Source organism: Mytilus trossulus, chromosome 1, assembly GCF_036588685.1.
Source record: "Mytilus trossulus isolate FHL-02 chromosome 1, PNRI_Mtr1.1.1.hap1, whole genome shotgun sequence".
Taxonomy (NCBI): domain Eukaryota; kingdom Metazoa; phylum Mollusca; class Bivalvia; order Mytilida; family Mytilidae; genus Mytilus; species Mytilus trossulus.
In genome coordinates this window covers 24,743,336-24,762,012 of record NC_086373.1, presented here as the reverse complement: position 1 = coordinate 24,762,012, position 18,677 = coordinate 24,743,336, and the positions used below count along the sequence as shown (strand labels likewise).

The 18,677-nt window shown below is 34.1% G+C and overlaps 1 protein-coding gene across 1 annotated transcript in view; it reads right to left on the bottom strand.

The window, feature by feature from the left end:
* Window positions 1–18,438, bottom strand: part of LOC134707175 (methyltransferase-like protein 27) — a 36,021-nt gene extending 17,583 nt beyond the window's left edge. Inside the window, exons 1-2 of the mRNA XM_063566736.1 lie at window positions 18,100–18,438; window positions 17,028–17,153 (exon numbers count right to left, since the gene is read on the bottom strand). Of these exons, the coding sequence (XP_063422806.1) occupies window positions 17,028–17,141 (114 nt within the window). The 5' untranslated portion in view covers window positions 17,142–17,153; window positions 18,100–18,438. The remainder of the gene's footprint in view (window positions 1–17,027; window positions 17,154–18,099) is intronic.
* Window positions 18,439–18,677: the final 239 nt, after the last annotated feature.

Below are 18,677 nucleotides of genomic sequence, written 5' to 3'. Positions count from 1 at the left end.
AATACTCTATCTGACATGATTTTATCATATAAATAAATACATAGAGAATAATACATGGCAAAATCCGTATCATATGTCGTATCATCCCGAGACATCAATATCAGCCCAAGGACCTTTAGGCCCGAGGGATGATATTGGTCGAGGGTGATACGGCATGTGATACGGATTTTGCCATGTATTATACGCTTTATCATATGTTTCAACAGAAGAGTATTATATGAACTGTTTTCTGATTCATAACACTGGGTTACCTTCAGATCTACTTTTGTCTTGTTTCAATGGCCTTAAAAAAGAACTGCACAATTACTAATCCGAGGCAACTTGATTACCTTACAATTTACGTGCTGTTGTTTTAAAATATTACAATATTTTGTATATTTTTGTAATTTTTATAGTTGCATTTAGTGTGCCAAAAAAATAAGAATTTTTTTGGAGGTTCTTGACGTCACATACAATATGAAAACGACGTTCGTGACGTCACATACCAAACAATGACGTCAAATAAAAAAATTGAAGATAATTTTTCATAAGCAAAAATAAACCAAAACTGACTATGTAAAAAAAAAAAAAAAAAAAAAAGTAGGGGTGTGATAAAGGGTAGGGGTGCGATAAAGGGTAGGGGTGTGATAAAGGGTATGCGATAAAGGGTGCGCATCAAAGTTGCGCAATATGGATTAAACAGCAGGCTATTTATCACATATGCAAAACTACTGTATTTACTACTAAACATATGATAAATATAGATGTCTACCGTGATCTGAATCCTACATGTTTCTGTGTAGCATTGAAAAACTAAGGATTTTCTTATGCCAGGAATAGATTACATGAGCCGTGTTTGGCACAACTCTTTGGAATTTTGGGTCCTCAATGCTCTTGGAACTTGTTTGGCTTGAAAACTATTTTGATCTGAGCGTCACTGATGAGTCTTATGTAGATGAAACGCGCGTCTGGCGTAATAACTTATAATCCTGGTATCTTTGATAACTATTGCCTACAAGGTATCTAACAGTTTAATCTTATAACTATCATTTGCATCTAAACATAAATTACGATTTTGTATGATATCGAATGTGCACGAAACATATATGAGAACTTTCTTAACTGTTGCAAAAACTGTTAAATTTCATTTTTGCTGGTTCTTTTTATATACAATATATAAAATGAGTATCGATATACACGAAATTTGAAGTTGTTCTAACATCAACTGTCTAATCACTTGGAAACATTATTGTATATAATAATATAGTTTATCATATATTTAGTAGTTAATACAGTTGTTCTGAATATTTGATAAATAGCTTCCTGTTTAATCCATATTGCGCAACTTTGATGTGCACCCTTTATCATACCCTTTATCACACCCCTACAATTTTGTTTTCTTTTTTACATAAAGTCCGGTTTAGTTTATGCAAGCTTCTCACGAAATATTTTTCGCAAAATAGGTCCTAAATGAACAGTGATTCGGGCGTGACTCAATTTATTGAATGACGTCATTGTTAGGCATGCGACGTCATAAACGTAGTATTTTCATATTTTCTGGCACACGAAATGCAACTATAGAAAAGAACTCAATTAAATACCATACAAAACACACAAAAAATAAAATAAACAAAATATTTTTTAAACAACAGCACGTAAATTGTAAGGTAGCCCAGGAGCTTCGGATAAGTAATTGAGCAGTTCTCTCAAAGCTTTTAAAAGAAGATAATAGTAGAAGTGACGGTGACCCAGGGTTAGGGATCCTTTCTTCTTATTAAATATATGATAAAGCGTATAAAACATGGCATAATCTGTATCACATGCTGTATCACCCTCGACCAATATCATCCCTCTGGCCTAATAACCCTACGGCTGATATTGGTATCTCGGGTTGATACGGCATATGATAGAAATGTATTATTCTCTATGATATTAACTGGCTGTTTCTGTATTGGCACTGGTATAGAATCGAAGTTAGGTGTATTGGACCCGAAACTCGAAGAGTCGAGGGCCAATGCAGCTGATCGAGAATCTGTATCAGAGCCAATACTGAAACAACCAGTTCATTACACTTTTATTAAATGAGTATAAGAAAATTAAATTGACCCTGTTCGAAGAGCAATATTAAATCTTGATTTATATCGTCAGTGAAATATTTTCAGTATTGCAAATGCTGATTTATTCGTATTAGGGCCTATTTGCTCATATCATTTACTAAACGGCAATAAAATTAACGTTGAGTTCATTTTATAACCATACTTGTTTTATTTGTTTATCATTTCATATTTAGATTTCACCAATCTTATTATAGTCAGAGAACATTGAATAGTTCTCCTCATTGAAAATATAGATTTGCTTAACACTAATACCTAATATTTGAATCAGGTAATATTAAAAGGATTTTGAAAGGTTTGAAATGTCCGACGACTAGTTTTGTTCTAATAATAAACACAACAATTTGTTTCTTTTGTATTAATCCTTATTTTGGCCTTCAGAAAGCACTAATAAATTAATATCAATTACTATCGGTACTATTGAAATATTTCAAATACATCCAGCCAAAAACATTACTTTTACAAAAAGAAGCGCTCCCATTGAGGCAATCCCCCCCATATAATAAGCAGCGGGTCAAGATTTGAACCTTTAAAATTCTGCACAAGCGATACCAAAAAGTATATGCAGTATAACCTTTTTACTAATAAAATACTTTTAAGTGTCAATGACTTATTCTGAATTTTGACACGTAATTAACATAAGAAATTATATATACAGCTGGGATTGTATAAATGATCACATGTTCTGCAACACATTTGAGAGAACTAACATTGATTATTGATTTTCTTTGCAAAATTTGTTTCAAAGTACAAATTGTGAAGTGTTTTTTTTAACATGTGCATGTTGTAGTAGTTAAAAGAGAAAAAGAACCTATCATCATTTTTTATTTGGCTAATTGAGTATTAATTAGTCAATATATTTACTTGTGATTGCGATAAATTGACGTTATGACAAGGTCCGAAAAGAGAACGAACCATATTTTTTATTCAAAATCAAAAATAACATGCCATAAATCATTAAACTATAGTTTAAAAGTTTAAACCTTTATTTTGTAAACATCAATAGGTTTGTCAAATTGGTCTGATACGATTCAACTTCATTTTCTGCTTCTTATTTTCATACACATGTCCGATCCGACGTTTATTTTTTGACATTGACTTGCGATATTTGGCATAAGATGTATAGCCATCAGATATCAGTTTTATATTAATTTGACCTTTACCGTTAATCTCAAGGTCAAAATGATTGATGTTTTGTTCTTGACCTTTGACTTTCAAGGTAAAATAATTGAATTTAATATGTCAAACCCTTAGACTACACATGTTTTATAGGCTGCGATTTTACTACACTAAAAGAATAATTCCTTGATGTCAAATTCACTTTTACTTATAAATATTTTAATATCTCCGATGAAAATGGATTATATCCGTTTTCGACAAAAGAAAAAAAATATGAACAATACTTTAATTCGAAACCTACGATGTAAAATAATAACACTCGCTGAGCTGGAACTTAAAGTAACAAAACATATTTTAATGTTTAAGTAATGGTACATTTAATTCAATGAAACGTACATTACATAAGTTGACAAAAGTTCGGATGACAAAATGTGGTTAAATCGCTAAGGCCTAAGATCTATTTAGATTTAGTTCAAAGTTGTATATACTAATTATTTGTTTTTGACAAGGCAAAAAACACAAACAAGATGATTTGTAAAAGGTTAAAAAGTCTCTTGAATTAGTTATAAACCACAAGACCACGTCCAGGGCGATACTGGTGGAACCAAATGATATAATGTATTTGTTTTTGACTTGGACACAACTATCAGTTTCAGAGGATTTTGAAGTTACCCTGTCAAAGGGAATATACAGTGGATTTGAAAGCCAACGAGACAATTATCACCAAAAGTTCTAAAATTGCTGTATTTATTTTTATTTCTCAGCTCTTCCAAAATTGTAAAGTACGTTATGAAAAAACAGGTAAAGTACTTTGAAAGGTCATTGATTTAACTTGTATTTTGTCATAAGATAAGATAATTATGTACATCTGATCGTATAGAAGTATCTAAACTGATGATTTATTCATTTTGAGTAACACATTTGTGAATATTTAACATTGTTTATTAATTTGCGTAACAAACCGGGGTGTGGTATTCAGTACGAAAGAGAAACTGGACGATATTTATCTAAACGCACTTAAGAACATCTGTATCGTTTTAAAAGACCAAATAAATTCAAAAGTATCATTTACCAACACCTTAAGAAGCACAACCATCCGTTTAAATATTCAGCAGTTCAACCTTTAGAAGTAGTAAATAAGCAGCCTGGTGAATCGCATTCAAAGTTTGTACGATCACGGAAAATAATTGAATTAAATTGGATTAAAAAATTACAGACAGTTTACCCTCTCGGTCTAAATGATAATATCATGGGAATTGGTAATATATCTAGAACCAATTCCGTTAACATTTTGGATATAGTTTCTAAAACTGTTCGTAAAAATCGTTCTCACGGTCGTAGAACAAATCGCATTCAAAGAAAATTTCGGGCCAATCATACCAATTTTTCGGACCTAATTTCTATTTCAAAAAACAACGGCAGTTATTATCTGTTAACAAAACTCTGTTCGTTACCGATTAATAAGTTAAATAAAATTTTGGAGGATTGCAACACAATTTCATATAGCAGTCCTAAGTATGAAATTGTTCAAATTATTATGGCATATTGTTATTCTAAATTATTTCATAAAATTGATCGCCCTGAAGATCATAAAAAACATTTTATTAAAATTAAGTATGTCAATAAAGGCTTTGAATATTGCCGGTATATTTAACGACCATTCTGTTAAAGAACAAATTCCTGGTTATTTTGACAATACTGAGCTACCTCTTATTTGTTATATTTACAAGAAATCTACCCGGAAATTTGTGTTTAATTATAGTCAATTGTGTAAAGATGTTAATATCAGTGAAAATACACCTACTTCATGTAATTGCAGTAATTCCGCGTATATTTATGGACCCATTTCCCATGTTATAACAGGAGATCTTAACATCGTTCAAGACCGAGAGTAAAAATCATTCCTCAGTAAAGGACCTAAATATCGTCCCCCGTCAATTATTAATTGGAATGAGTGTCGTAATATCATCCACGACTCACCCCATTCTTACTGTATGAAATGGATAAAACGGGAAAAAGCTGACAAAAAATCTTTGGACTCTTTTTTTATTTCAGTAATGAAGATAGTTGATATACGTATTCAACATTTTAAAGAACATTTTACTATTAACAATATATAACCACAATAAACCTATTTCTCGTATCAAACATAAACTAAAAGAGCTAGCCAAGGAATTTGTTTTTGTCCCGGCCGATAAAGCTGCTAATAATATTATTATTGTTTGACGTAAATTTTACATTGAGGTTCTGAAAAAGGAAATCACCAATTCACCAACATTCCAACTGACTCCATTTTCAGAAAACGAAATCTGTAACAAACATAAACTTTTAGCCACCGCTTTACAAGCAGAGCCAAATACAATGGAAGTCCCAACTATTTATTGGCTTCCAAAGCTACACAAAACCCCTTACAAATATAGATTTATTTCGTCTTCAAGCCATTGTTCAACTACTAAATTGTCTATTCTTCTTACCAGCACACTTGGTACAATTAAAAACTTTATAATAAATTGTTCAAATAAGGCCTTCGAAAAAAGTGGAATAAATTACTTTTGGAGTGTCAAGAACTCGTTGGAAGTACTTGATAAATTGCATGCTCATATTGGTGATTTTGAATCTGTTCAAAGTTTTGATTTTTCTACCCTGTATACCACATTGCCTCACATTCTCATCAAGAAAAAATGCACACACCTAATTAAATGGGCATTCAAAAAATCAGAATATGAATATATATGTTCAAACTCTTTTAGGTCATTTTTTAGTAGCAATAAACAAAAAAACTATGTTAATTGGACATGCTTTGATACTATTTATGCCCTTGAATTTTTACTAGATAACATTTTTGTTCGCTTTGGGGATTCCGTATATCGTCAGATTATCGGAATTCCAATGGGAACTAACTGTGCACCACTTATTGCGGACCTCTTTTTGTATTGTTATGAGTTACAATTTATGACAAAAATAAGCAAAGACCCATCAAAACAACATTTGATAAACAAATTTAATAATACTTTTAGATATTTGGATGATATTTTGGCTCTCAATAATGACGACTTCAGTATGTATATTAATGAAATTTATCCTGCTGAACTTACTTTAAAAAAAGCCACTGCCCTTTCCTCGATCTTGATATCTATATCACTAACGGAAAGCTGAATACTAAAATTTATGATAAAAGGGATGATTTTTCATTTCCTATCGTTAATTATCCGTTTTTAGATGGTGACGTTCCCTTGTCACCATCTTACGGTGTTTATATATCTCAACTTGTACGATTCGCTCGTGTTTGTAACAATGTTTTTGATTTTAACGAGAGAAATTTATGTATTACTGAAAAATTATTACACCAGGGTTTTCGATATCACAAACTAGTCAAAACTTTTACTAAATTTTATCATCGGTATAAAGACGGTATCATTCGTAAATATAGCTCAACATGCAGACTTTTTATACGTTCAGGTATTTCATATCCAATTTGTTATGGAAATATTCTTTATAAAGCACAAAGGTGTCAGTATTCACCTCAGAAACTTACAAAACCTTTAAATAGACTGATTAAGAAGGGATATAATTACGATACTGTTGTCAAGTAATTAAAGATTGCATATGTTGGCGTTAATATTGAGTCACTGATAAGGTCTTTGCGTCGGAACTAAAGACATTTATTCTAAAAAAACAGTTGTTGGCATGACACGGGTTATGTTCTTCTCATATATGTTATGATGGTATGATACTAAACCCCTAACGGGAAGGATTGTGCCTGAGATTCATATGATGAAATCATAATCTTTCAGTCAGTTTAATTGAAGTCTGGAGCTGGCATGTCAGTTAACTGCTAGTAGTCTGTTGTTATTTATGTATTATTGTCATTTTGTTTATTTTCTTTAGTTAGATCTTCTGACATCAGACTCGGACTTCTCTTGAACTGAATTTTAATGTGCGTATTGTTATGCGTTTATTTTTCTACATTGGTTAGAGGTATAGGGGAGGGTTGAGATCTCACAAACATGTTTAACCCCGCCGCATTTTTGCGCCTATCCCAAGTGAGGAGCCTCTGGTCTTTGTTAGTCTTGTATTATTTTTATATTAGTTTCTTGTGTACAATTTGGAAATTAGTATGGCGTTCATTAATCACTGAACTAGTATATATTTGTTTAGGGGCCAGCTGAAGGACGCCTCCGGGTGCGGGAATTTCTCGCTACATTGAAGACCTGTTGGTGACCTTCTGCTGTTGTTTTTTTATTTTGGTCGGGTTGTTGTCTCTTTGACACATTCCCCATTTCCATTCTCAATTTTATTAATTAAAATTTATTTGAAAAGTACAATAAGTGTACTGCTTTCAGTTATGTATAATTGAGTCAATATCCGTATCAACTTTACTAATTACTATTTCTAATCATCTCAATAAATACTTAATATTGTTGTTTGTGCTGTATTTAGACCCTTCTTCAGCGAAATTTGTTTACATGGACACGTATAAAAAAATGCGGTTTTTATCCAACGCAATAATATGTTTGAACGTAGTTTTCATTATATAAACACATGGAAAAAAGTATTGCAACACCTTGATTTTTTAAAACTTGAAAAATCAGTCTCTTCTTTTGGATGGAATATGATAAAGTTTTTGTAAAATAATATTGAAACCTAGTTAATGATAACATTGGATTTAAAACGAACAAAAAATGCATGAAAAAAAGAAGTTTTTTCTAACCAAACTTTTTATAACAAAATGAAGTGTTTTTTGTACAAAAAAAATGCATTTTACAACTTTTATTGTAGTCGAACTTTACAATGTCAGACATTTCGAAAAAATAATCTTTAGATGATTGTTCACATCATGGTTGATCGTTATACGCCAAAGAATTAGTAATTTGTGCGCAGTCTCCATTCAAACGGATAACCGCATCTTAATTCTGATTCCTGCCATAAGTCGATTAATTTGTTGCTAAGCTAGCAGCAACCATTCTTGACGAAGGGTATTGTTTATTTCGTGACCTGTTTGAACTGTGGTGTCCTTTCGTGCACTTTACGCCCAATAGTGTCCCATATATGCTTGATATGGTTCAAATTCGAGCTACGATTGAGCCAAGGAAGATAAACGAATTCTATTGGAACAATGGTTCTTCCTCTTCGACGCTAATTTCCAACTTTGGCGAGCTCGGCACTATATTGGATATGGACATATGTGTGTCTGTTCGTAGGCAAAGGTCACCGAAATGGTATTATCGCACGATAACCAGTAGCGATTAGCCGATCTCGAACAGTTCTTGTTTAAAGGCTCCTGTGTGGTCATCATTCTCTTTTTAGGATTGTATTGTTTGCAATTGGTTTTCTTCTGACCAACCTTCATTATGCTTTATTTTCCCTAGCAGATGTTATAGGGGGTCTTCTTGACCTCCGAAGGCCTTTAACATCGTTGCTTGTCTGATTTTCATTCTCAAAACGACTTATAGTGGAATGGTGATGACCAACAATACGTGTAATTATCACAGCGACATACCTGCTTCCCTCACGCTGGATATCTGCCATCTTGCTGCAGTTATGAGTTGTGGATGACCAATTACAAGGTGTCAAAATAACATAAATTTATAAACTGGGTTATTTTGAGTGTTGAAAACAATGAGATAAAAACATCTGTTTAAGTGTTTACGAGTACAGTAGCTGCATGCGCAGATAAGAACTAATAAAGCCGATATTTATTGATTAAACTCAGGTGATATTTAGAAAATGATAAACTAGTTCTATTTTAACAAATTATTTAACAAAAAAATAAAACGTTTTTTTTTAATTTGAATTTCAATTTGGTGTTGCAATACTTTTTACCATGTGTGTATATATATATTATGTACACAGCCATGTATCACCATCATTGATGGCGATCCGATGGATACATCTGTTGTAGGGTTGTCACTGACTCAGACGTACTTATGAATATAATTATTTTCTGTGACTGTATCTTACATTAATTTGTAGGATCCTTTACTATAGATAATTTAGCTGATCTGTAACAATAACATCTTCATGCCTTATATATCATGTACTGTAGTACGCCGCTAGATTAAAACTGACGTGGAAAGGTAACATATGACCACCGAAAGCTCTTTTTTGAGAGCCCAGGTGGTCGTGTGGTCTAGCGGGACGGCTGCAGTGCAGGCGATTTGGTGTCACGATATCACAGTAGCATGGGTTCGAATCCCGGCGAGGGAAGAACCAAAAATTTGCGAAAGCAAATTTACAGATCTAACATTGTTGGGTTGATGTTTAGACGAGTTGTATATACATTATGTACACAGCCATGTATCACCATCATTGATGGCGATCCGATGGATACATCTGTTGTAGGGTTGTCACTGACTCAGACGTACTTATGAATATAATTATTTTCTGTGACTGTATCTTACATTAATTTGTAGGATCCTTTACTATAGATAATTTAGCTGATCTGTAACAATAACATCTTCATGCCTTATATATCATGTACTGTAGTACGCCGCTAGATTAAAACTGACGTGGAAAGGTAACATATGACCACCGAAAGCTCTTTTTTGAGAGCCCAGGTGGTCGTGTGGTCTAGCGGGACGGCTGCAGTGCAGGCGATTTGGTGTCACGATATCACAGTAGCATGGGTTCGAATCCCGGCGAGGGAAGAACCAAAAATTTGCGAAAGCAAATTTACAGATCTAACATTGTTGGGTTGATGTTTAGACGAGTTGTATATATGTGGTCTAGCGGGACGGCTGCAGTGCAGGCGATTTGGTGTCACGATATCACAGTAGCATGGGTTCGAATCCCGGCGAGGGAAGAACCAAAAATTTGCGAAAGCAAATTTACAGATCTAACATTGTTGGGTTGATGTTTAGACGAGTTGTATATACATTATGTACACAGCCATGTATCACCATCATTGATGGCGATCCGATGGATACATCTGTTGTAGGGTTGTCACTGACTCAGACGTACTTATGAATATAATTATTTTCTGTGACTGTATCTTACATTAATTTGTAGGATCCTTTACTATAGATAATTTAGCTGATCTGTAACAATAACATCTTCATGCCTTATATATCATGTACTGTAGTACGCCGCTAGATTAAAACTGACGTGGAAAGGTAACATATGGCCACCGAAAGCTCTTTTTTTGAGAGCCCAGGTGGTCGTGTGGTCTAGCGGGACGGCTGCAGTGCAGGCGATTTGGTGTCACGATATCACAGTAGCATGGGTTCGAATCCCGGCGAGGGAAGAACCAAAAATTTGCGAAAGCAAATTTACAGATCTAACATTGTTGGGTTGATGTTTAGACGAGTTGTATATACATTATGTACACAGCCATGTATCACCATCATTGATGGCGATCCGATGGATACATCTGTTGTAGGGTTGTCACTGACTCAGACGTACTTATGAATATAATTATTTTCTGTGACTGTATCTTACATTAATTTGTAGGATCCTTTACTATAGATAATTTAGCTGATCTGTAACAATAACATCTTCATGCCTTATATATCATGTACTGTAGTACGCCGCTAGATTAAAACTGACGTGGAAAGGTAACATATGGCCACCGAAAGCTCTTTTTTTGAGAGCCCAGGTGGTCGTGTGGTCTAGCGGGACGGCTGCAGTGCAGGCGATTTGGTGTCACGATATCACAGTAGCATGGGTTCGAATCCCGGCGAGGGAAGAACCAAAAATTTGCGAAAGCAAATTTACAGATCTAACATTGTTGGGTTGATGTTTAGACGAGTTGTATATACATTATGTACACAGCCATGTATCACCATCATTGATGGCGATCCGATGGATACATCTGTTGTAGGGTTGTCACTGACTCAGACGTACTTATGAATATAATTATTTTCTGTGACTGTATCTTACATTAATTTGTAGGATCCTTTACTATAGATAATTTAGCTGATCTGTAACAATAACATCTTCATGCCTTATATATCATGTACTGTAGTACGCCGCTAGATTAAAACTGACGTGGAAAGGTAACATATGGCCACCGAAAGCTCTTTTTTTGAGAGCCCAGGTGGTCGTGTGGTCTAGCGGGACGGCTGCAGTGCAGGCGATTTGGTGTCACGATATCACAGTAGCATGGGTTCGAATCCCGGCGAGGGAAGAACCAAAAATTTGCGAAAGCAAATTTACAGATCTAACATTGTTGGGTTGATGTTTAGACGAGTTGTATATACATTATGTACACAGCCATGTATCACCATCATTGATGGCGATCCGATGGATACATCTGTTGTAGGGTTGTCACTGACTCAGACGTACTTATGAATATAATTATTTTCTGTGACTGTATCTTACATTAATTTGTAGGATCCTTTACTATAGATAATTTAGCTGATCTGTAACAATAACATCTTCATGCCTTATATATCATGTACTGTAGTACGCCGCTAGATTAAAACTGACGTGGAAAGGTAACATATGGCCACCGAAAGCTCTTTTTTTGAGAGCCCAGGTGGTCGTGTGGTCTAGCGGGACGGCTGCAGTGCAGGCGATTTGGTGTCACGATATCACAGTAGCATGGGTTCGAATCCCGGCGAGGGAAGAACCAAAAATTTGCGAAAGCAAATTTACAGATCTAACATTGTTGGGTTGATGTTTAGACGAGTTGTATATATATATATATATATAAGTACGTCTGAGTCAGTGACAACCCTCTAACAGATGTATCCATCGGATCTCCATCAATGATGGTGATACATGGCTGTGTACATAATGTATATACAACTCGTCTAAACATCCCAATGTTTAGACGAGTTGTATATACATTATGAACACAGCCATGTATCACCATCATTGATGGAGATCCGATGGATACATCTGTTGTAGGGTTGTCACTGACTCAGACGTACTTATGAATATAATTATTTTCTGTGACTGTATCTTACATTAATTTGTAGGATCCTTTACTATAGATAATTTAGCTGATCTGTAACAATAACATCTTCGTGCCTTATATATCATGTACTGTAGTACGCCGCTAGATTAAAACTGACGTGGAAAGGTAACACATGCCCACCGTAAGCTCTTTTTTTGAGAGCCCAGGTGGTCGTGTGGTCTAGCGGGACGGCTGCAGTGCAGGCGATTTGGTGTCACGATATCACAGTAGCATGGGTTCGAATCCCGGCGAGGGAAGAACCAAAAATTTGCGAAAGCAAATTTACAGATCCAACATTGTTGGGTTGATGTTTAGACGAGTTGTATATATATATATATATGATATCACAGAAGCATGGGTTCGAATCCCGGCGAGGGAAGAACCGAAAATTTGCAAAAGCAAATTTACAGATCTAACATTGTCGGGTTGATGTTTAGACGAGTTGTATATATATATATATAACTCGTCTAAACATCAACCCAACAATGTTAGATCTGTAAATTTGCTTTCGCAAATTTTTGGTTCTACCCTCGCCGTGATATGAACCCATGCTACTGAGATATCGTGACACCAAATCTATATACAACTCGTCTAAACATCAACCCAACATTGTTAGATCTGTAAATTTGCCTTCGCAAATTTATGGTTCTTCCCTCGCCGGGATTCGAACCCATGCTACTGTGATATCGTGACACCAAATCGCCTGCACTGCAGCCGTCCCGCTAGACCACACGACCACCTGGGCTCTCAAATCATCTATAGTAAAGGATCCTACAAATTAATGTAAGATACAGTCACAGAAAATAATTATATTCATAAGTACGTCTGAGTCAGTGACAACCCTACAACAGATGTATCCATCGGATCGCCATCAATGATATATATACAACTCGTCTAAACATATATATACAGAGAGAGAGAGAGAGAGAGAGAGAGAGAGAGAGAGAGAGAGAGAGAGAGAGAGAGAGAGAGAGAGATTGCATAACAATATAATCTTAACACACTAATCAAAATGTAAATATAAGAATGTTTAAAATATTTACAAAAAGATGAAAATAAACGCAATATTTCGCTAAATCAACTAGCTTTATCAAGCGGGAAATCGGATGTAGATGATAAGAAACTTTTGCAGCTTAATGTATATGTTGCACTTGAATTTAGCTGCCTTGAAAATAAGAAAATGTGCAGCTCAATGTATTTTTGCACTTCGATTTAGCTGCTTTAAAAATACATAATTGGTAGTTAAAGTTAGCAACGTCCATTAGCCAATATTATGGAATAAAAAGGACGATGCTTTGTATTAAATTATTCTTTATCATTCCTGTATCTTTTCTCGTCTTTTTCGTTAAGACCAGCTTGTTCTAAAGTGTGGAGTTGGTGGATCCAAAAGTTTTCTCTTCTAATTATCGCTGTGGTGTCCCATGAGGTGTTGACTTCTATGATTTGGAAAGTAACATTATCAAAAGGATGTTTGGTAGAACGAAGATGTCTTGTGAGAGGACAGTTTGTATACAACTCCTCTAAACATCAACAATGTAAGATCTGTAAATTTGCTTTCGCAAATTTTTTGTTCTTCCCTCGCCGGGATGCGAACCCATACTACTGAGATATTGTGACACCAAATCGTCTGCACTGTATTCGGTGCGCTAGACCACACGACCACCTTGGCTTCACAATAATTAAGCTTTCGGTGGACGAGTGTTACCTTTCCTCGTCAGTTTTAATCTCGCGTCGTAATACAGTACATGATATGTAAGGCATGTAGATATTATTGTTCCAGATCAGCTCAATTATCCATAGTAAAGGATCCTACAAATTAATGCAAGATACAACCACAGAAAATAATTATATCTATAAGTACGTCTGCGTCAGTGACAACTCTACAAAAGATTTATCCAGCGGATCACCAGCAATGATGGTGATACATGGCTGTGTACATTATGTATATACTACTCGTCTTAAAATCAACCCAACAATGTTAGAGCTGTAAATTTGCTTTCGCAATTTTTTAGTTTGTGTACAATAAACGGCAAAACTATGTTTTATACAGACCATCGATAAATATGTTAAATTTATCTTATTTGCTCTTGTAGATACTGCCTGATTAAAACGGGTTTTTTTTGGCGCTGTAGCGTGAAAAAACTTGAATTGACATCGCAATCTTTTGCCTTAATTGTTTTCTATAATTTTTCACTAAAACTGATGCCATATATTTCTTGATATATTAAGACCCTGTGCTTTATAAAAGGGACGATCAATCTAATAAACTAGAGGCTCTAAAGAGCCTGTGTCGCTCACCTTGGTCTATGTGAATATTAAACAAAGGAAGCAGATTGAAAATTGACTACAAAGGTCAATAACTCCTACAGGGGTCAATTGACCATTTCGTTCATGTTGACTTATTTGTAGATCTTACTTTGCTGAACATTATTGCTGTTTACAGTTTACCTATATCTATAATAATATTCAATATAATAACCAAAAACAGCAAAATTTCCTTAAAATTACCAATTTAGGGGCCGCAACCCCAAAACAGGTTGTCCAATTCATCTGAAAATTTCAGGGCAGATAGATCTTGACCTGATTAACAATTTTACTTCATGTCAGATTTTCTCTAAGTTATTTGGTTTTTGAGTTATAAGCCAAAAACTGCATTTTACCCCTATGTTCTATTTTTAGCCATGGCGGCCATCTTGGTTTGATGGCCAGGTCACCGGACACATTTTTTAAACAAGAAACCCCAAAGATGATTGTGGCCAAGTTTGGATCAATTTGGCATAGCAGTTTCAGAGAAGAAGATTTTAGTAAAAGATATATAAAATTTAAGAAAAATGGTTAAAAATTGACTTTAAAGGGCAATAACTCCTAAAGAGGTCAACTAACTATTTTGGTCATGTTGACTTATTTGTAAATCTGACCTTGCTGAACATTATTGCTGTTTACAGTTTACCTATATCTATAATAATATTCAATATAATAACCAAAAACAGCAAAATTTCCTTAAAATTACCAATTCAGGGGCCGCAACCCAAAAACAGGTTGTTCATTTCATCTGAAAATTTCAGGGCAGATAGATCTTCACCTGATTAACAATTTTACCCAATGTCAGATTTGCTCTAAATGCTTTGGTTTTTGAGTTATAAGCCAAAAACTGCATTTTACCCCTATGTTCTATTTATAGCCATGGCGGTCATCTTGGTTAGTTGGCGGGGTCACCGGACACAATTTTTAAACTAGATACCCCAATGATGATTGTGGCCAAGTTTCAAATAATTTGGCCCAGCAGTTTCAGAGGAGAAGATTTTTCTAAAAGATATATAAAATTTACGAAAAATGGTTAAAAATTGACTATAAAGGGCAATAACTCCTAAAGTGGTCAACTGATCATTTTGGTCATGTTTGACTTATTTGTAGATCTTACTTTGCTGAACATTATTGCTTTTTACAGTTTATCTCTATCTAAAATAATATTCAAGATAATAACCAAAAACAACAAAATTTCCTTAAAATTACCAATTCAGGGGCAGCAACCTAACAACGGAATGTCAGATTCATCTGAAAATTTCAGGGCAGATAGATCTTAACCTGATTAACAATATTACTCCGTCAGATTTGCCCTAAATGCTTTGGTTTTTGAGTTATAAGCCAAAAACTGCATTTTACCCCTATGTTCTATTTATAGCCATGGCGGCCATCTTGGTTAGTTGGCAGGCTCACCGGACACAATTTATAAACTAGATACCCCAATGATGATTGTGGACAAGTTTGGTTAAATTTGGCCTAGTAGTTTCAGAGGAGAAGATTTTTGTAAAAGTTAACGCCGGACGCAGGACGACGACGGACGACGACGACGGACGACGACGGACGCCGGACGCCAAGTGATGAGAAAAGCTCACTTGGCCCTTTGGGCCAGGTGAGCTAAAAAGGGACATAAACTGATAATCTCCGATTACAGTTAACCGTGTTAGTAATGTCTATCGAAACATAAATAGCTCAACAGGAGTAAACAGCTTATATCTTTCTATTTGTTTCTTATGTATAAAGTAATCAGCAGTGCGTGGTAGTATACTGACAGAACATAAAAATGTGTTAAAAAAAAAATCAACCAAAGAAAACTTAAATTACAAAAAAAGGTGAATGATTTTTATGCAAATGATTTTAAAATGGCATTTAAGAATTTAATATAAAAGTATAAATTGTTATCAAAAACTACTGAGCATTAAATAACAAGAAGAATGGCCACTATTGATGTTTGATAGCTTCATCGGGGTTTAAAAATAATGGAATAATCATTAAAGGCAAACAGCATTATAAATATATTAAAACCGAAAATATTCATTAAAAATGCTTTTTATTCAGAAAAGGGGAGAATAAATATATGCTTTAACATCTAATCGTAAAATTTTATCAGATATTTGATAGTCTTGAATATATATACGCTTTAACATCTAATCGTAAATTTTATCAGATAGTTGATAGTCTCACAACAAAACCGAAAGATTTTCCTCATAAATAAAATGAAAATAATAAATTATAATAATACCAAAAAAAAATTATAATATTCTAAAATGATGAAGTTTTTTAAAATATGGAATGTTTATCATATATTCCAACAAGCGAAAAAAGTTGCATGCATTTGAATTTGGTTCAGTTTGGTAACTGCCACCCGTTTATAAAGTTTCTGTTACTTGACATTGACCTTTAGTCGTTGATAGAGAGGGCTTACATTGGCGTTGCATGTTGCCCAATCCAATTCAATTTATTTAAAGAAAAAAACTGTTTATAAATTAATTAAATTGATGGTTCCGTTTGGTCATCTATTCCCATGATTTCGTACATTAGGTATGACTCATCAAATTCCGGGTCAACTTGCCCTTAAGATCACTAACTTCGACCCAATCTTTAAAATTATTTACCTTGTCATATGTTTCAGCCCATTCATCATACATTTGCTGATTCTCGCTGTGGGTACTGGGACAGCTCAAACACCAGGAATAATACTTCATGGCTTTTTCATATTGGTCTGACATGGCTACTCAAATCTTTTTTTAACAAAAACAATTTGCATTAGAATGTTGAAATCAATTTTTTTATGGTATAGATATTATTTTTTTCCGTCTTTGTTGAAATTAATGATTTTTATAATTGCTGGAAAATGAAATATAAATGTTTACTGATAACGAAAACAGTATGATGCCGATGAATATGTTAGTTTCCTGGATTAAAACGCCACACACGAAGACAGAACTAAGGTTAAGGGACATAAAATATATAAGAATAAAAATCAAAAAAAAATTAACATCTGTGTGGAATGTTTGCTAGATCTACAATGTATAGCTTTGTCAAAATTACAATTATAAGCATCTTTATTGTGACATTTATAGCTTTAGACAATGTGAAATCTGAGTGACGAATAAATAATCACAAAGCAAAACACACAGTTAAACTTAAATCAATAGAAAATCGAGTCCGGTATTAAAATAAGTAACAGCAGAAACAATACAAAATGACAATGATCAACATAGTTTAACAAAGTACTACTAACAATTACTGCAATGCCACCCCCAGACTTAGATGGACCTGTGTGAAGTCTTCCATCATATGAAAATTAAGCACACTCACTCCCGTTAAGAAGTTTAGTGCCATGTCATCATAATTAATTATCGAAAGTACCAGGATTATAATTTAGCACGCCACACGCGTGTTTCGTCTTCAAAAATTACGAATTCGAAGAAGAAAATCAATGTCTTGCCAAAACTTTGTTTTAGAAGAAATGTGTTTCCGATGAAAATACCATAGCTTTGAGTGAATCAATATTCATTTTAAACAATAAATCTTTAATGACACTCACAAGATTAAGAACAGTATGATGAGTTTATATATTATTAATCATTCGGCAAACATTTTAAGCAGTAGGACAATTGTCACATTATCAAACAGAATACTAATATGACAATGACAGCATTTCTTAAAATAAAAATAACTAACCTGGTATAAATAGGGTAATCAAATGTGTCCGAAGCAAATCGAGACTAAATTGAAATGAAGATATTTTAATAAGTGTTTTAAAAATACAAAAGTCCATGATCATTGAACCCCTTCACAGTTCATGCATCATTTAAATACATTTACTGTATCAAATGTATGTACAAGACGATACCTGTATGTGTTAACTTCACATGAACCTATTCAAGGTTCACAAGATGTTTGTGTGGAAGTGAAATGCAATTCTTAGGATTCGAAGTCAAACTTTAAAATCAATGAGCTGATTGCTCTGAGGTAGTAGAAGATGCATGCACAAAAGGTAACTTAAATAACAATAAAAGCAGCCCCACCTACCGGCTTTCGACATGTTTTTCATTATTTAAAACATATAATCTTTCATAAAACTCAAAACTCGACCAAAATCTCACTATACTAAAGAGAAAATCTGCAAAAACTGTTGATTCAATTAAATTTTCTGTAACTAAATTCCATAGATTCGTCTTAGTATGGTCAACTTAATGCAAGCAATTATATAAGCGTAATTGTTTTGGTTTCACTTGAAAGTTTTCTGTCAAAGGTAT